At 67.2% G+C, this 18,562-nt stretch overlaps 2 protein-coding genes across 2 annotated transcripts; both read right to left on the bottom strand.

The window, feature by feature from the left end:
* Positions 1–105: 105 nt before the first annotated feature.
* Positions 106–4,594, bottom strand: SPAG7 (sperm associated antigen 7). The gene is made up of 8 exons (XM_080827320.1): positions 4,446–4,594; positions 3,705–3,819; positions 1,583–1,650; positions 1,271–1,359; positions 1,076–1,160; positions 872–961; positions 633–789; positions 106–526 (listed from the first exon to the last, which is right to left on the bottom strand). Exons 2-8 carry the CDS (start codon positions 3,787–3,789, stop codon positions 417–419), a joined length of 684 nt encoding a protein of 227 aa, XP_080683446.1. The 5' UTR covers positions 3,790–3,819; positions 4,446–4,594; the 3' UTR covers positions 106–416.
* On the bottom strand, positions 3,869–18,289 carry CAMTA2 (calmodulin binding transcription activator 2). Its single transcript, XM_080827319.1, has 23 exons — positions 18,251–18,289; positions 16,872–16,961; positions 16,563–16,666; positions 15,605–15,672; positions 15,391–15,526; positions 14,782–14,853; positions 14,447–14,600; positions 14,144–14,278; positions 12,688–13,628; positions 11,964–12,090; positions 10,638–10,772; positions 8,918–9,033; positions 8,211–8,395; positions 7,831–7,909; positions 7,510–7,732; positions 7,156–7,430; positions 6,103–6,299; positions 5,692–5,875; positions 5,482–5,553; positions 4,999–5,186; positions 4,723–4,797; positions 4,259–4,617; positions 3,869–4,124 (listed from the first exon to the last, which is right to left on the bottom strand). The coding sequence occupies exons 1-22, from the start codon at positions 18,285–18,287 to the stop codon at positions 4,554–4,556; spliced, it is 3,657 nt and encodes a 1,218-aa protein (XP_080683445.1). The 5' UTR covers positions 18,288–18,289; the 3' UTR covers positions 3,869–4,124; positions 4,259–4,553.
* Positions 18,290–18,562: the final 273 nt, after the last annotated feature.

Below are 18,562 nucleotides of genomic sequence, written 5' to 3'. Positions count from 1 at the left end.
CAGGAAAGTGGCGGCGTCTGGCCGTGCCTGGCTGGCACAAGCATTTTACACTGTTCGATCTAGAACCCCCTTCCTCCCCCGGACCCACCTTTCTCTGGCCAAACAAACTGGGACATTGGGTCAAACAGTGTTTATTGAATGTAAAGTCATCCCAGCCCCATGGGGAAGAAAATTCCAAGGAAAAAGGGGAATAATACACGTTAAATACCCACCTGCGCGTTCGCACACACGCACGCACACACACGAGCACACGCACACGTCCAGGCTCCAACAGTGACACGTCAAACACAGGCCCCCCAGCCCGAGTGGCGCCGTCAGAGGTGGTGCGGGGGGTGGGGGGGCTCCAGGATGGGTTCTAGTAGCAGCAGCCTGCCCCCCTACCCCCTGCCCTGCCCCGCCCCGGGGAGCCGCGGCGCCTAGGAGGTGGGCGGCAACTCTTCCCCGCTCTGGCGCAGCCGCTTCTTGGCCCGGATCTCATTCATGGCCTCTTCGATGGAGCGCGTGTCCCTCTTGTTGGCCACGGGCACTGCGGGGTGGGATAGGAGTGTGGGGAGGGCCCGGGAGCCCTGCTTCGCAGCCTCCCCCCACCGCCCACAGCCCTGTCCCGGCCGCCCGCCCCCACGGGGCCTCACCACAGCCGTAGGTCTTGTTGGCCTGCAGCATGTGGGCCGCGTCCTTGGCCGCCCCCTTGCCGATGAGGTGGCTGTATTTGTCCTTGTAGTCGCTCGCGGGGCTCACCACCACGGGGCCCTGCTGGGCCGCCTCCTCCTCCTGCCGCTGGGCCAGCTCCTAGGGGTGCAGAGACGAGGCACTAGCGCTCGGGGGCCTGTCCCCAACCCCTCCCGGGGCCGGGCCGCCGGTCGGAGCTCACCTTCAACTTCCGTTTCTCCTCGGCCTTCTGGGGGTCCCACTCCTCGCCGCGACGGTAGGAGTCCAGCTCTTCGTCGGACGGCGCAAACTCCTGCGGATAAAGGAGCCACGGGGTCAGGCTCCCCACCCACGCTGCATCCAGCCTCTCCCCGTGGGGGGCACAGGCTGAAAAGGAGAGAGGAGGGCGGGCGCTTGGGCCTTTCACCTTCTTGAAGATCATGACATAGCGACACTCATCATCTTCCCCGAAGGAGAAGGACGTCAGGCCGGCCACTTCCACCACATCGTGTCTGGGAAGGGAGGCCAGAAGGGAGAGTCTGGAGCGCCGCCGGGGCCCAGCTCCCACTTCTCGGGGGCCCCCGCGGGCCGTTCACGCCTCCCCCAGCCCCGGGACACTCACAGGATGCTCCTCTCTATCTTGTTCATCGGCTGGAACTTTTTCTTGACCTGGCCGCTGTCTTGGATGAAATCTGACACCTCCTTCTCCATCTTGGGAGACAGAAGAGGAGGACATGAGCCCACTGCTCCACCCCGGGACCCCTCTCCCAAGCCGGGCCAGCGGGCCTCGCCCCCCACACCTTCCCCAGCCTCCATGCCACTGGCCTCCAGGCTTCTCCCTGCACACATCTGGGAAAACCTGAGACCTCAACCTTCCAACCCTAACTTCTGGAAGTCCTCCCCGAGGCTGCCGCTGCCGGCCCAGCGGGCTCACCCTTTTACGGAACTCCGCTTTCTGCTGCCTGTCGTGCTCCTGCAGTTTCTTCAGCCGGGCGGCCTGCTCTAGGGGAGAGAAAGGGCAGCATGAGCCCAGGGCTGCAGCCAGGGGCGGCGGCGTCTACGAGGCCTCACACGAGGTCTGGCGTGCCCTGGGAGAGCCCGGCAAGTGTTCCTTCCCCAGACGTCCGTGCACTCACTCTGTGCCTAGCACAGACACTGGAACGAAGCCTGCCCTTCAAGAGCACACGCTTTGGTGGGAGTGACAAGGAGGAGAACCATGCTTGACCCCATTTCCCGGCCCCACTGGGGAACCCGGTTCACAAGCATTTATTTCATGCCCATGACGCATGGAGACCTGAGACCGCTGGGGCGCTGAGAACAGAGGCAGCGCTGCCCTCCAGGAGCTTCCCGTCAAGCTGTCTCCCCAGGAAAGGGGAAATTATTGAACTTCCTGTATTCTGTAACACCCCCGGTTCTCACTTGCACCGACAGGAGGGCACCGCAGTGGCTGGTCTGACACCCAGCTTCTTTGGGACTGCAGATGTCCAAGACGAGCTGCGAGGGTGCTCCCCCAGCTCGGGTCTTGGCGCCCCCTCCCCTCTGTCCTGCCACTTGGAATCCCCTGGGCTTTCAGCCCACTTGCAGGGATCCGAGGCCTCTGGCTGCCCCAGACCGCTTCCTGTTTGCCTAACCGCTCGGTGCCTGTGCACCTGTGGTTCCTCCTCACGCAGACCGAGACCCACCGTGGGTCCAAGCTGTCACTGCCTCCCCTGGGGCCCGAGCACGCTGGGGTCACAGACACGCTCTAGGGTGTGCCGAGAAGCGACAGTGCAACGCCTCATCTGTCTGCCCGACGGACTGGGAGCCGCTGCAGGCAGGGACCCTGTTCAGGCCCCGCCAGGCCCTCCGGGTGGACGCGGCCGGGCCGCCTGGGGGCTCCCCTCTGTCTCATCTCAGAGCCGTATCCCCAGGGCCCCTATGTTGACCACTGACTGCTCTAAGTGGCCTGCGGGTCTCCCCCTGCGTCTGGGGAGGTGGCCTCCGACTAGGATTAAGAACGTGAGCCAGAAACAGCGCAGTTCGCCAGTCCCGGGCGGGTTGACGACCGCACCGCTTCGGAACCCTGGGACCTCAGGCAAGCGACAGGACTCTGCACCTTGGCTTCCGGGTCCGGCCGCGGCCGCCAAAGCGCCCTCGTGCTGCCCGCCCCGAGGCCTCGAACACGCTTCTCTGCCCAAAGGGGCAGGCGGCTCCCGCCCCGCTGAAGGCCCCGTCGGCCCCGGACTACGCCCTTCGGGGGCTGTCAAACTCGGGCGTGACCGCTCCGTGCGCGGCCCGGACTGCGCGCTCCCCGACGCAGGGCGCAGGCCCCAGGCCGCCGGGGCCCCTAGCGCGGCCGCCCCGGTGAGCTCCGGCCCGCCTCGGGCCGCTCGGGGAACCGGGCGGGGAGGCGGCGGACACTCGGACGGCCGCGGCGCCCTTGTGCCTCCAGCGGGCAGCGCCGCCCTGCAGCACCGGGGACCCGGCGACCGCCCACGAGGGAAGGGCGGCGGGGCCGCGGGAGGGGCCGGGGAGAGCGGTAGGCGGGGCGCAGCCCGGCAGGCCCGGCCACCAATCGGAGGCGCCGAGGGCGGGGTGCGCCCGAGGAAGGTCGGGCCAGACGTCATAGTCGGACCCCGAAAGGGAGGGGGCCAATAGGGGCGAAGAGGCTGCGGACAGGCGTGCCGGGGAGCCAATGGGAAGGCCGCTGGGGTGTGGGCCGCCGACACGCTCCCCAGCCCGCAGGCGGGCCCAGGCGCGGGTGGGAGGGCGCTGGAGGCAGCCAGCCAATCAGACCCGGACAGTGGCGGACGGGCAGGCCCGCCGGCGAATTGGAGACAAGGACCGCGCAAGGCCAGTAGGAAAGAAGGCGGGAGGCTGGCGCTGGGGTCCGGGCAGCCAATCACCGGCCGCTGAGGACAGCGGGCGGGCCGGCAGCCCTTTTAGGGACTCCGGGGGTCTCCGTAGGGGCCTGTGAGGGGTCTTTCAAGGTTGAGGAGGCGGCAGCGTCCGAAGGGGCGAGAATGCGGCCCTGAGAACCGGGCGAAGAGAGGCGGCTGTGGATTTGGGGTCCTCACCTCGGGCCTTGCGCCGAGACTCCTGGTCCCCGAGGCTGGGCGGCTTCTCCATGGAGCTCAGGATGGAGCCCAGCAGGTCCGCCATCTTGGGAGTGACTGCGGAGGGGCGGCGCGTCTTAAAGGGAAGGGCGAGGCGCCTTTAAGGCCGGAAACACGTCGGAGGCGGCACGCTCCGCGCCCGCGGCCCCGCCCCCCCGCCGCGGCCCCGCCCCCCGGCCCCGCCCCGCCCCCCGGCGCGCGCAGACAGAGGCGGGAGGCGGGCTGGTGCAGCGGAGTTTAATGGCAGCGCGTGGACGCCGAGCCCATGCACACGTAGACGTGCTCGTGGAGCCGGCCGGGCCCCGCCGCGCCGTGCTCGCTCGCGCGGCGCCTTAAATAGACTCTTCACTCTGCTCTGTATGTTACAGTATGTACAGGCCCCTCCCCCGGGCGCGCGGGACACCGGGCGACCCCGCCGCGCGCCCCCCGCGGGCCCCGCGGCCGCCGAGGGAGGGGACGCGCCGACGCGCGGGGTCGGGCGGGGCGCGCGGCGGGGGAGGGGCCGAGGCGGGCACATTCAGAGACGCGTCCAACGAATAAATAAGGCAAGTCGGGGAGGGCCGAGGCGGGCGCAGGCGGAGGGGGAGCGCGGAGAAGGGGCAGGCGGGGCTCCGGACGTCACGGCGGGAGATGCAGGGAGGCGGGGGCGCGGGGCTGCGGGGCGGGGGACGCGGAAGCGGGGTCGCGACCCATGGAGGAGACCTAGGGACGGGGACAGCTGCCGACAGGGGCTCCCCTCCCCCGGAGAGGCCTCTCCCTGTTGAGACTGCCAGAAGCGGCCCCCAGAGCGCTGGGGAAGGCGGGGCGCAGTCAGGTGGCCAGTCCGGGCTGGGGGAGCCCTTCCAGCTCCTGGTTCTGCTTCAGTTCCCTCATCCTGCAGAGACAAGGGGAAGGAGTCAGGAGACCAGCAGGGGGGCCGCGGGGAGGCTGGCGCGGGCGCGTGCAGGTGCCCCGGGGGACCCCGCCGAGAAGGGAGCACCTGTGTCGGCAGCGCCGCAGGAATCTCATGATCTTCCGGGCTGCCTGGTCCTGCTTCTTGGTGAGGAAGGAGCCTCTGGTGGCAGAAAAAAGGATGAGGCGCCGTGGCACACCAGCACCCTCGCCCTCAGCCCCGGGACCCAGGAGGGAGACGCAGGGGCCGGATGCTGGGCTCAGTACCCCAGGGACCCGGCAGGGAGAGGCAGGGGCCGGATGCTGGGCTGGGAGTGGGCACAGGACCGCGGGCCTGGGCATGCAGGTCTGTGGGCGGCCGTACTTGCTGCGGGCAGGCAGGCTGCCGGTGGGCCGGTGGGGAGGCCCGGGCCGACGGCGGTAGGAGCGGTAGTGCTGCTGGATGAGCACAGCCGCCCGGCGGCTCTGCTGGAAGCGCTTCTGTTCGTAGTAGCTTCGGAACTTGCTCTGGATCAGGATGGCCGCCTGGGTCATCTTCTTATAGAGTGCAAACTGCAGACACGGAGGGGCAGGGGCTGAACTGCAGGGACAGAGGCCCGAACCCCTGCGGGTCACCCCCAGGTTCAGCTGGTGTAAGCCTCTACTCCACACGCTCGTGGGAAGCTGAATCATCGCGGACAACCTCACACCCAGACCTCAGGCCTAATACCTTAAGCGCAATCCAGGTCAGCTTGTGGAGAGAGAAGGGGAGTTAGGGCTTCGGCAGGGCCGCGCGGTGGGGGTGGGGGGTGGGGGTGCGTGTGCACCGGGTGCCTGCGGGAGCGCCGTCTGGAGACCCAGCTCTCACCTGCTTGTACTTCCGGTAGCAGCGCTGGATCACAGCCGCCGCCACCTCCTGCTGCTCCTTCAGCCTCCGGCCCTGGGGCAAGACAAGGGAGTCGGCACCAGGGCCCCCCAGTGGTCCCCTGACCTGTCCTGCCACTGGCCGGGAGCCCAGTCTCCCCCCGACTCGGGTTGCTGTCATGCACACCCTGGGACCCCCCCCCGGCCCTCTGACCTTGTACTTTCGGAAGGCCGTCTGGATGACGCGGGCGGCCTCGTACAGTTCGCGCTGCTCGTGATCCGACAGCGTCAGCAGGGCGAAATCACTCTCCATCTTGCCACTGGCCGAGGCAGACAGGAACTCTGCCCAGGAGGGGGCTGGAGGGACAGCGGGGCGCCCACGCTCAAAGGGCATTTCGCTGTAGGGTAACAGGGAGAGGAAGGTTATGGGGAGGGAACCACTACGAAGGCAGAGCTTGGGTGACGGCGTGGAGAGGGACTTGGGAGCTCCCCCGCCGGTTCGGTTCGGTCTTTCCTCAAAGGCCCTGGCGCCCGAGCTGCCGTGGAGCTCTGGCTACGGGAAAGGCTCCTTCCCTGCTCCCATCCGCCCTGGACACGTCTAGATGCTCTCTCCTGGGCTGGTCACCTGGGGGGCCCTGAGCTGGGGAAATGGTCCACGTTCTCCAGGTAGCTGGCCAGCCAGGACATGGTCTCGCTGAGCCCCAGGGCCCCTGTCCGCTCCCTCATGGGCGCTCCGGCCTCGGGCAGCCCCACGAAGTCCTCTCGTTTTATCCGCTCTGGCGTGGCTTCGATGATCTGCTTGGCCAGTGAGATCATGTCCACCTGCATGAGGGAGAAGCTGCTGAGTCCCTTGCCGTCCCCACTGCCGGGTGCTCCCGCCCAGCCACAGCTGCTGTAGCCAACGTCCACCTCCTGTCACTCCCGTTGCCACCAGAGCCTGAGGCCTCGCAGATGGCTGTCCCGGCTCCCCACTTCCCAGATTTTTGCATTTATACTCTCTGGGCTCCCGTGTGGGTGCATGGCGGCCCTCGGTGTGGAGACGTGGAAAACAGGACAGGAAGGCCCCGCTCCAGACGCGGATGCAGGAACCGAGCGGACGGAGCCGCTGGCCTTCCAGGCTGACTACCCACTGCCCCCTGCTCCTGGGCAGCCCCCCAGCACGCCCTCCCCACGGGCTTGGCCAGGCCCACAACCCCAGGCCCTGGAGGCCCCCTCCATGGCCCCGTGCGCTGCTCTGGCCGCACGCCGCGCAGTTCTCTGTGCTGTTCCTGAAGCGGTCGGGCACTCTGGCAGCCTCTCTGGGGAAGGCACGTCCCGGGTTTGAGCAGCCCAGGCGCTGCCAGCCCCCAGGGTCCTCGCCGTCAACCCGTGCCGCCCTCCCTGCTCCTCTCTCCGTCGTGCTGCTCCACATCCCCGAGGACCCCGTGTCTTCGCGGATCAACAGGGGCTGCTCCCCAGGATTTTTAACCTCTGATGCCTCGTGACTTCGGAGTCACAAGCTCTGAGCGGTGCTAGGCAAAGGGTTCCCGTGCCCGTCCCCAAAACAAGGGCAGCCGGCCCCTTCTTTCCAGCTGAAGCCAGACCCTGCTTCTCCTCTGCGGGATGCTCGGTGTCTGCGCCGCACCCCCCCCACCCCACACCCCTCAAAGCTCCGTCCATCCGCGGGCGGACGGCGTACCGGGATCACGTCCACGGCCGGCCCGTCAGCTTCCTCGGGGGCAGCCCCACCTTCTGGGGCTGCTGGAAGAGGAGGCGGGGAGGGGGCTGGCCCGTGGGGGTTGGTGGCTTCACAGTCCATGAGGAACAGGGGGACCTCGGGGCCACCAGCGGAGAGCTGGCCAGGGACAGTCTCGGAGGCCGGCAGAGGACTACCATCCGGGGCGCTGGAGTAGGCCGACGTGACGGAGAAGGTGCCCTCTGACAGCTCCGAGGGCGAGGAGACGCCGCTCAGCCCTGCGAGGGGAGGGGGAAGCCAGGGTAGGGGGCGCCTTACTGTCCTCCTCCCACCCGCAGCCTCCGGGATGAGCCTCACCAGTGTCAGGACTGGAGGAGGGTGGCGACAGGGCGAGCGGGGGCTCTGCTGAAGCTTCGTGTCTCTGCAGTTCCTCGAGGCAGCGGGCGAGGCGCACGTGACCCCGGGAGTGCGCCACGGACAGGGGCAGTCGGCCCAGGGAGTCGGGAATGCTCAGCGCCTGCCGGTTCCAGCGGAAGAGGAGCACCGCGGCTTCCAGGTGGCCCAGGGCACAGGCCCACATCTGCGAGAGGGTGGGGGGCAGGAGGTGAGGCCTGGGGCCTCCCTGGCTGGGTCTCCCCTGCGAGACCTGTCCCCAGGCAGCGGCCCGCACGTGCTCACCAGCGGGGTGCAGGAGAAGTGGTCCACGTTGAGCGGGTCAGCCTCTTGCTCCAAGTCCAAACTCCCCGTCCCCACGCTCCTGGAGGATTTGGGACAGGGACACCGGAGCGCGGTCAGGGTAAGGGCAGGTGCCGTGGGAACATGCCGTCCAGAAGCACCAAGATGGGCGGGGGGTGCTTGCAGAAACACAGGGCAGGAGGAGCCCCAAAGCTCAGCGTCCCAAGTCGGGGGCGGGGGCGCAGTGTCGAAATTTCCTGGAGTTCGAGTCCTCTCCCGGCCCGTCTAACCACAGCGACCGCAGCTCCCTGCTGGCGGGGCTCCAGGTGGTCTGGGCCCTCCCCAGTCCCCAGCCCTGGTTGCCTCCCCGGGGCCCTGCTTACCGCCATTGGCTCAGCGTCTCGATGAGGCGTGCGTAGCCCTGGGCAGCGGCCAGGTGCAGGAGGCTCATGCCGCGGAAGGGGCTCCCGTGTGCCAGGCGCTCAGGGCCCCGCTGGGTGGAGCGTGGGATCATGCTCTCTACCAGGACCACCACCCGAGCCTCGAAGCCAGGCCCCTGGCCTTCATCCTGTGGAGAAGACCCCCTTAGGCAGGACCTGAGCATCCGGCCCCTGGCTCGGCGTGGCCTCGGCCGTCCCCACCTGTCCTCTCCCCTCCCCATCCACCAGGCTCCCGCCACCCAGGCCTCCCGCTCAGGCTCCTGACGTCCCCCGTGCCGTGGCTCACTTCCTCCAGCAGCTCCGGCAGCCGGACCTCACGCGGCCTTGCCTGCGTGCGCCCTTCACGCCGGCTGCGGTCAGTGCCGTGCCCGCAGACGGCCCCGCCACGTCCTCAGAGACCCGGGCCCACAGGCTCCCTGTCCCCTCCCCCACCCCTACCTTCACCCCCACCCGCTTCGGATCAGAAATAGTCTGTCGTCTGCGGCCTGTCATGCCAAGAGGACGCCCAGAATAGCCGCTCCTGCCACGGGGTGACGTCAGGGAGGAGGAGGCTGGGGACAGGAGGGACAAGCGAGTCCCACAGCAGAGCCGTTTGCTCCAGGGCGACCCTCCTCCGCTTCCTGCCCAGACCTCCCTCCCCGCGGAGGTACCTGGATCGGAGGCGCGGCAGGAGCGCGGCAGGGAGCCTGCCCGGCTGCTGCCATGTCCGCCATCCGCTTCTCCATCTGCTCCAGCCGCTCCAGAATGGACATTCGGAACTGGTTGTCTGAGGGAAAGAGGTACGAGAGGCTGAGCGGCGGGCGCGGGTGACGCCCACGCCACCACGGCTGGACCCGGGAGGTGAAGACGCGGCGCCAGGGTCTTTCCTCTTCCCCCGAACAACAGCCCCTGGGCCCCTCGCCCGCACACAGCCCAGCCGGGATGCAGGCCTGAAACGAGGACCTTCAGCGCTACCCGCCGGCCAGGAACCCGAGTCAGGAACCAAACCCCCGTTCTTCAAGACACAGATGGGGCAGGGGTCCCGGCGTGCGGCCCTGAGCTGCCCCAGGTCGCTCACGCGTGCACACAGGCGCGCGCACACACCCAGCTCTCCAGGTGAGCCCTCCGTCAGCTCTCCCTGCCCTAGAGCTATCTCTGTCCCCGGCGCTGGGCTGACGGACTCCGGGGCCCCTCCTGTCTGTCGTCCACGGCCCGAGTGAGCTCCGGGCTTGTGATTTAAGAAGCGCCACCCCCTCCTCCCGGCCCCCCGCAGCTGTCCACAGAGAGCATGGCGGGGCTTGGAGGTGACAAAGACGGATCGCCACGTCCATCCCTCCTCTTCCTCCCCCGCCCGGGGCACAAGAACGCGCGCGCGTGCACACGCACACGCACACCCCAAGCCATATCTGTTCCCTCCTGAGATCACGTGAGGACGAGGAGGGGAGGCGGGAGGGGATCGGAGCCACAGGAAAACGGGCACTGAACGGGGTGGAGGTTGTAGATGTCCTGCTCGAGAGGCAGGACAGAAAGGGCTCAGGGCCTGGAGCTGATGGCGGGGAGGAGGGTGGCCGGCGAGGTAAAGGGCAGAAGGGACAGGAGAGCACGGAGATGTGGCAAACAAGCACCGGGAAGGAGAGGGGCAGGTGAGGGCGCGGGTGCGGGGCACAGGGAAGCGTGGGGAGGGAGGAGACCCCTGGGGGGACACCAGGTGGTGGAGCAGGGCTTTGGCAGGGGCCCCCCAAGGCTGAGACAGCAGGGGGCAAGGGCCCCTGAGGCAAAGCAGTCCTGTGATGGAGTGAGGCGGCACAACTGAGAGAAACCCAGAGAAGGGGACCCCTGGCTGGACGTGGGGGCCATGGGGACACCGCGCTGAGACCCATGGGAGGGAGAACCAGGACAGGAACATGCGGGTCTCCGTGTAAGTACGTGTGTGCACACCTGCGTGTTTCTACAGTAAAGCGTGTTAAAGCGTATTAAAGGTAAACATCACAGAACAATGACGCGGTCAGTCTTCTACTTCGTGCCTGTTACCCCAGATTTCTTATCGCAAATGCCTACCTCAAAGGCAGAGGCAGAAACAGAAAAGAAGTTGAAATCACGTGCCCCGGTACACCCGCAAGCTTGTGCACAGGGACCCCCACGCACACTGCTCCAGACCCTGTCCCTGCTCCCACCTCCTGGCCTGGCCTGGCTCCGTCCCATCTTTGGGGCAGAGAGGACAGGCCAAGAGCTGGGACAGAGATGGCTCCAGAATTCCCAGGGGAGGGGGCGGGAGGGACAGTGGCTGCCGCCTTTAGAAGCATGAAGCAGGAGCTGGGAAAAGGCCGCCGGGGTCCCGGGGGGTCTCGGAGTGTGCCCCACTCTGGTGCTGGGTCCCACACGGGTACTCACCGTCCAGTGACAACCAGTCAAGCTGAGTACTAGGCAGTGATAGGAACCGGCGGGCTCGATACTCAAAGAGCACAGAGGCGGAAAGGGGCCCCTCCCGGCCTGCCACCTGCAGAGACACCAGCCCCACCTCATGGGCTGGGGGGGACAGGGTCAGCGACACAGGCTCTCTCCCTGGCTCCTTCTCTGGCCCCACATGAGAGCCGCACACGACCGTTTCGCAGTCAGCTCTGCCGCACCCTTGCTGGAAGCAGGGACACCCCTGGCTGACGTGGCCTTGGCGCCACCTGGGGCCGGATTCCCGTCACTCAAGAACTTAACACCTGCTGCGGGCCCCGGGATGCCTGGGATTGTAGACCCTGCGGCTAAGTCCGCGCCCAGGCCTGGGGGCTGAGGGTCCACAGATGCCCCCGCTTAGGAAGCAGCCGGATCCCCCAAGGCCTGGGGCAGGATCACGAGCCCGTTACCAAGATCAGGGAGAGAGAAGCAGCCGCTCACCAGCAGGGTCCAGTGAGAGCCGTGTCTGGGCTCTCCGTGTCTACGGCCTTGAAACCACCAGGCCCTGGTCCCCAGACTGCAGGCTGAGAGGAGTCCCAGCACCCAGCCTCCCTGGTCTCCCCTTGCCTTTCATGCACCCCTGGACCAGGCTGTCGCGATGGGGCATGTTCACAGACAGCCGATCTGTCCCCTGTCACTCTGGTGGTCCCTGCGGTCCCTGAGCAGCACTGACTGCTGGGTGCAGGTAAGGAGCAAAGCCGGGGGCAGAAGGGCAGAGACGAGCCTTGGCAATGATCTCTAGACCATGCTGTCCAACAGACCTTGCCTCCGTGACAGGGACATTCTGGATCGGCACTGTCCAGCAGGGCGGCGTGAAGCCACATGTGGCTACCGAACCTTCAATATGGGTTTGCTGTGTCGGAGGGGCTGAATCTCACGTTTCCGTTCATTCTACTGAATTTCCATGGGCCCATGTGGCTAACCCTACCATACTGGACAGTCCGGGTCTAGGAGACAATGTCCTTTAGTCCAAGACTGATCGAGGCAGACCAACGTGTCTCCCTTCTCATGCTCCAAGACCTCCCTGCACTGGAACCAGAAACAGACTCCAACCAGCCAGAGGGCCTGGAGGGTCAGCGGAGGCCCACTGGCTCCAATGCCTGACCTCCCAGGAGGGAGGCCACGGACCTGAGAAAGGAGATTTCTCCAAGACTGCCAGTCTGCTCAGGACTAGACTGCTTACGCCAGAGCCGATTCCTGTGCCTGTGGGGGAGCATGGGGCTCCCCTGCCCGCGAGTCAGCCCCTCCCCTGGGCCCTCCCTGCCCCCGTACCAGGACAGTAGCAGCGTAAAACCCCGGGCTGGACAAGCGAGGCCGGCACAGCGATGTGATCGAAGACACAGGAGTAGTGCTCGGCGGCCTCTGTCCAGGGGCCTGTGATGAGCACCTTGACGCCACCCTGCAGAGACAAAGCCCAGAGCCCTGTGACTGGAGCTCGACTGGGCGTTCATTCACTCGTTCATTCATCCCGACTTCAGACCCCGAGGGAGTATCTGCGGTGCGGCAGGCCCTGTGCTAGATTCTGGGGTACAGGGATGGGGCAAGACCCAGAAGGGTGAGGTCAGCTAGCCTGGCCCCTCCCCCCAGCACTCCTGCTAGGAATAGGGAACTCACTGCTTCCCCCAAGGCTACCAGCTGTTTGGCAGACAGTGGTCATGGGCCAAAGCCCTTGCCTTGGGCTCCCAATGTCCTCCCACCCAGAGGCTCCTCCTCTCGCTCTCTGGGGCAGCAGAGAGCAGAACTTCACTGCAGGGGACAGAACTTCGGCTTCCCCAAGTCCACATTGAGGGCACTTGGGGGACTCACGGCCACACCCAGCATGTGGGGGGGACGGGGAGGGGGGGGAGAGGCTCCCTGGAGAGACGAGGGAAGCAGCTACGCTCTGCTCTGCCTCTAGACACAGGTGGGATGAAAGCAAAGCCACCACGCTGACAGGGACGAGCAGGTGGCAGCGCTGGTGAGCGGGACGGAGGAGTGGCTGGGGCCCGAGGCTCACCTCCGGGTAGGACCACTCTGGGGAGAAGTCCGTGATGGTGCTAAGAGCAGGAGAGAGCTGGGTGGCTGGGGCAGGGGCGCCTGAAGCCTCGTCGCTGATGAGCTCCCCCATGAGGTCTGGGAATGATGCAAGACTGAAGGGCTCCAGGTCGCTGGCCCCAGCAGCTCCTCCAAACAAGGCTTCCCCTCTACCTCCCCTGCCTGCCGGCTCCAGGGGTGCAGGTGAAGGAGGGGGTGAAGGAGGGGGTGAAGGTGCGGGTGGGGTGGCCCCCTGGGCCTTGAGCTCCTCCCCACTGCCATCATCTTGAATGAAGAAGCGGTTTCCTCTTCTCCCGCCTGCTCCTGGTGGAGGAGGGGGACCCCGAGCAGCCGCCTGGGGCTCCAGGGCAGCGGCAGGCTCTAGGGCAGGGCAGGGGGTATGGGCAGCCTCTGCCTCTGGGAAGTCTGGGCTTACCCCCTGCCCCCCTCCGTACGTCTGGCCCCTCTGGGGGCTGTTGAGAAAACGATCCGGGTCAAAGGCAGGGCTGGGAGGAGCCGGCGGGGCAGAGGCCTCCGAGCCTACAACCACAGCCAAGCTCATGGGAGGCCTAGGATCCGCCTGGGGAGCCAAGTGCCTGGCGGGCGTCAAGCCCCCGGTCCGCTGCTCCAGTCCTGTCAGGAGGAGGATGGCGGTGCCTCCTCTCGATGAACCCCCTCGAGAGGTGGGAGGGCTAGGTCTGATCTCCAGGGGTTCTGCAAAGCCAGAGGAGGAGGAGGAGGAGGAAGAGGAGGAAGAGGAAGGGGAAGTATGTGCCTTGGGGAGCTCTGGAGGAAGAGGGGCTATCAGTGGAGGGGGCTCAGGGGGATGGGGGACCGAGGTCAGGGTTAACGCTCGGGGCTCCACTTTCGGAGAAATGATGCGGTGTTTCGTGCTGCTGCATTTGTGGGTCAGGCTTCCGGAACCTGCAGTGGAAAGGGGCGGGAGGACCATGGTTCTCCACCGCCCCGACCACCCCTTCCCAGCAGCCTCCACCCAGCGTCCCGGCACTGGGCCCTGCACGGGAGGTGTACTACCGGCTCTGGCCACTGGGAGGCAGGAGTGCTCGTGTCGTGTGCCCCGGCCCCCCCCCCCCGCCCCGCCCCCGCCCAGTTAAACAGGACGGCAGGGGCTCCGCGGTGAGAAGTTAGAGAAGCGGGTAAAGGCCCAAGGGAGACAAGCACGCGGCAAAGGGAGCACCAGCGAGAGAAAGCGAAGTCTGGGCGTCAACACTCAGGCGGTTGTAGCCGGGAGCTGCGAAGGGCAGCAGGCAGATGGCGTCCGGGTTAGGCCTTGGCGCGGGACTGGAAGGCCTCTGTGCACCCGCCCCCACTCCCCCCCCAACCCCCGTCTGGGATATGCAAAAGCCACGCAAACCAGCATGCAAATCCTGGCAGGACGGAGGTACCGTGCAGCCCGCCGGGGGTCAGGGGTCACTCACCGAGGCCCCCGCTGCACAGGCAGGCGTGGGTTCGCGGCGCAGGCTTGGTGGGGTGCGTGTCCAGGATCTGCTGCACCAGCTGCTCCACAGAGAACTCCTCCGTCCCGTTCCCACAGCTCCACTTGATGCCATGAACTGGAAGACCGTGGGGGGGGGGTTCGTGCTGGGGGACCCAGAGCACCGGGGACTTCCGGCCAGCAGCCGCACACCCCCCAGCTCGAGGGAGCCGCTCACCCCAGCTCCTGGGCACAGAACCCTTCTGCCCCCAAGGGCCCGCCCCCGCCCCCCCCCCCAGCCCCTTACACATGGGCTTCAGCTGCCCCAGCAGCTCCTCCCGGGACCACTTCAGCCACTCGCGCCGGTCGCTGCTGATGGAGCAGAAGATGGGGCTGCAGCCCTTCCCGCAGTCCTCCAGGGCCGGGACGTTCAGGTAGTGCACAAGCACGATGTCAGGGTTCTGGAGCACAGGGGCACACACAGGGCACGGTGGGGTCCCCGCTCCCTTCCCAGGCAGCTCCCCCCACCCCCAGGCCCGGCGCCCTCCATCCTCCACCCCCCTCTCTCCATTTCCCGGGCTCCTCCTCCCACTGGGGACCGAGGGGCCCTCCGGTCTACTCCCAGCCCGCGGCCCCCCTCACCTGCAGCAGCCAGTAGCAGCGCCGATGGAATGTGGGGACGATGGAAGAGTGAACGTAGCAGCCGTAGAGACACTGCCGGGAGACAGGCTGGGGTGGGGGGAGGGCCCGTCTGCTCCCCAACTCTTTCCCTGCTCCTTCCCTTCGCAGGAAGCCCCATCTTTCCACCAGCGCCTCTTCCGCCCTCGCCCACCACCCCCACCTGCTCGCCACACACCTCCTCCCCATCCCGGCGCTCGGCTGGGGCTGAGAGGAGGGAAGGGGAAGAGTGGGGCCGGGGGGCCTTACACGGTGGCCGGCCCGACAGGTGGGAGGGACTGTCGTGAGATGGAGAGCAGGGCGAGGGTGTGTTGGAGACGAGGAGCAGTGATTCGGGGGAGGAAACCCCGTGCTCAGGGGTTCAGGGCTTGAACCCTTGAGGGAAACGGGCCTGGGTGGCCCCCGGGGAGCCCAAGTCCCAGCGAGCTGGCTGGTCCGAGGGAAGCGGCGCATGGCTGGGGCACCCCTGGGGCTGAGAGAAGGGAGGAGCAGCCGGAGGGTGGGAGGAGGTGGGCGGGAGCCCCGCTGATGACGGAGGAGCGGGGCCGCCAGCTGCAGGCCCAGCCGCCTCACCTCCATGCCCTGAACCTTCAGCTTCATGTGGTCCTCGCGCGTGGTCTTCCCGTCCCTCCGCTTCTTCCACAGGTACCCGTCCTTGCGGTACTTCACCTTCTTGCGATTGTACAGGATGATGGAGCCGTTCCGAGGCCTGGCGAGGGGAGGGCTGGCCTGAGTCCCGCGTGGGAATCCTGGGCCGGCCGCTGCCCGCCTTCACAGACCCGCTCACCTTGTCTTTGGGGCACAGGACAGCCACTCGTCATGCTTCTCAAAGGTGATCAAGTAGGATGCGATCTCCTGTAGGACGAGGGGCACTCAGCTGGGGGGTCCCCCCACTCCTCTGAGCTCCAGGGGCTAGTGGAGGCTCCCAGCGAGGACTGCTGCCCTCCTGGGTCCCAGGCTCCGTCTCAAACCTGAATCTAATCTCTCCTTCCCTCCCTCTCAACCGCAGCCGTCCAAACCCTCCAACCTCCGTGCATGTGATTTTGCTTTCCAAATCCCATTTTTGTGCCACTTCCTGGTTCAGAAAACCTCAGTGACTTGACACTGCTAGGAATTCCGAATTCCTCAGCCTGAGTCCAAGCTTCTCCCAGACCAGGGACAAAGCCAGCACCCGCTCCCACCATTCACCCTTATTCCGCCTGCCAGACCAGCCGCGGATTCTTCTCTGATGGTGCCCTGAGCCGCGAGCTCCTGCGTGGTCGTGTCCCCCAGACCTGAATGCCCTGCACTCATTCCTCTGAGCCTGGACACCCTAGTCATCCCACAGACCACATCCCTTCCCAGATCTCCACCGAGCCCCGCTCCCAAGACCATGCCTCCGGAAGGAGCCAGCATCAGTGGTGGTTAAAAGCAGAGGCTGCAGACTTCCCCGAACCACACGAGGGAGACCGTTTCCTCCTGCCAGCACGCGGGGAGCAACAAGGTCTGCTGCACGGGGTCGCTGAAGGACTGAGCGAGCTAACTCAGGCCAGGGACTTAGCACAGCACTCAGCTTGGGAAAAGTATTCTGTGGCTGCTTGCTATCACCTTGACCCAGGCGGATGCGCCGGTGAGTGCCTACAAGATAAGGTCCCTACACCCCTTCTGTGACCCCCAAAGAGCTTAGGGCAGCGCTCTGCACTTAGGAAGACCCCCGTTCACCCTCCTCCAGCCCACGTTGCCAGGCCCTACGCCCCAAGGAAAACCTCATTTGTATTCCAGCGAAGCCGCTCTGGGGGCAGCAGCGGACAGCGAGGAAGACACTCCAGTAGCTTCTTGGGGAGAAAGATCTTCAGGCGGTGGCTGGTCTCTAGAGACAACCAGAAGGGAGGGCGCAGCGTGTTGCCTCTGACACCCGCGGCAGCCCAGGGCAAAGGGCTGAATCCAAAGCACAGGGTGGGGCGGGGGTGGGGGGGAAGGGCCTGGAACCAGGAGAAGGAGAGCAGGGACCCAAGAATTTGAGGGTCATCATAGCTGGAAGAAAGAAGGGCTGAGAACCTGGGCTGTGAACTCACCGGCAACCTCGGTGGTGTCCTTGGTATTCATGGTGAGGGCTCCAGGGGGAAAGGTCACCCCCGGCCTGAGGGGCCGGGGGGAGGGGGAGTCTGTGCTGGGAAGGGAGAGAACAAGGTCATGGCAGAAGCCCCCCCGCCAATGACCCAGGATAAGAAGATTGAATTGGGTTGTGATGTCCGAGAAAGATGAAGAGGCATGGGGAAGGGGTCAGACTGAGATGTGAGTAAAGCTAGGCATGGATGGGAGGGAGAACCTAGACCCGGGTGCCGGGAGCCACTGGGGTGGGGAGACACCAGGGACACCACCAACAGAGTCATCAGGAAGAGGCAAGTGGGGTGGGGGAGGGGGGAGGCTGGCAAAGCTGGCGCTTCCCAGGCCCTACACCAGGGACTCTGGGAGACCCCGGGGCTACAGTGGGGTCCGGGCCGGGGTGGGGGGGGGGCTGGCACTCGGGCACCTGGTCCTTGGAGATCGGGTCAGCAAAGGGGAGCCTGGATGCTGGGGGGAGGGCAGGAGATCTAAGTCTGCTGGAGGGCTGGGCCTTACAAGACACACCCTGGGTTCCTCCCCAATTTGATATTTGCCGAGGGAAGGGCAGATCTGACGACTGGTCGCAACCTCCTCCCCGCCCTCCAGGTTGGTCACGGCCGGGCCGAAGCTGGGCCGGGTACCCAGGTCCCGGCTTCCCACCCCAGGGCAACCCATCCTCCACCGGAGGCTCACGGCCCTCCCCACCCCTCCCCCACCAGCGCTCTGCCCAAACGCCTCCGCTTCCCCGGCCTCCGAGCCCAGCGTACCCCATCCACACTCCGGCTCCAGCCCGAGCCCCCACCCTCCCGCGGGAGCAGATGGGAGCTGGAGGATGCTCTCCGCGCGGGCTCCGGGCGCCGGGCTCCGCCAGGTGTCCCCGGTGCGGGGGGAGGAGGCCCGTCCGCGCGAGCTGCGTGCAGGGCAGCCGGGTCGGGGTCAGGACTCCGCCCCAGGGCGCAGGTGCGCAGTCCCGGCCCGGCAGGCTGCCAGGCTGCGGAGCGGCCCGGGCGGGGGTCCCCGGAGAAGCCCCGACGTGCGAGGGTCCGCCGCCCGCCCGCACGCAGCGGCGCTCCGGAGACGCCGCGGGACAGAGCCCGCGGGCGCGCGGCGGCGAGGGCCGGGCCGGGGCCCGGGGCGCGGGGTCCCCGGGCGGTGCGGGCGCCGCAGGTCCGCCGCGGGGCCCTGCGCGTTGCGGCGCCCCCTGCCGCGGGGGAGGAGGACGGGAGCCGGCGTGGGGGCGAGCCGGGAGGAGGGGCGGGGGTCCCCGCGCCGCGCGCCCGCGGCCGGGCCCGGAGCGGCGCCCCCTGGCGCGGGGGCGGAGAGGCGGGCGAGAGGCCCCGGCTCTTACCTCCCGGGGTCCCGCGGGTGACGGCGGCAGCGGCCATTCTACCCCACACCGACCCCCCCCCCGCGCCGGCTGACAGCAGCGTCCGACGTCACTGCGCACGGGGCGGGGCCTCCCCGTTAAGGGGATTGCGGGGGGGCGGGTGCGGCCGGGCGGACCGGGGCGGCGGCCGCGTTGGGGGGGGGGCGGGGCGGCGCGCCGGGGGCAGGCTTCCGGGGTGTCGGGGACCCAGGGGCTCGGAGGGACCCAGCCCGTCTTCACTGTAGCTGCGTCCTGGAGGAGCGGACGGCGGCCTCCCTCCCCGCGAGCCTCTCC

This window comes from Martes martes (genome assembly GCF_963455335.1).
Source record: "Martes martes genome assembly, chromosome: 16".
Classification (NCBI taxonomy): domain Eukaryota; kingdom Metazoa; phylum Chordata; class Mammalia; order Carnivora; family Mustelidae; genus Martes; species Martes martes.
Note: the sequence above shows the minus strand (reverse complement) of the source record. Positions and strands in the feature narration are given on the sequence as shown.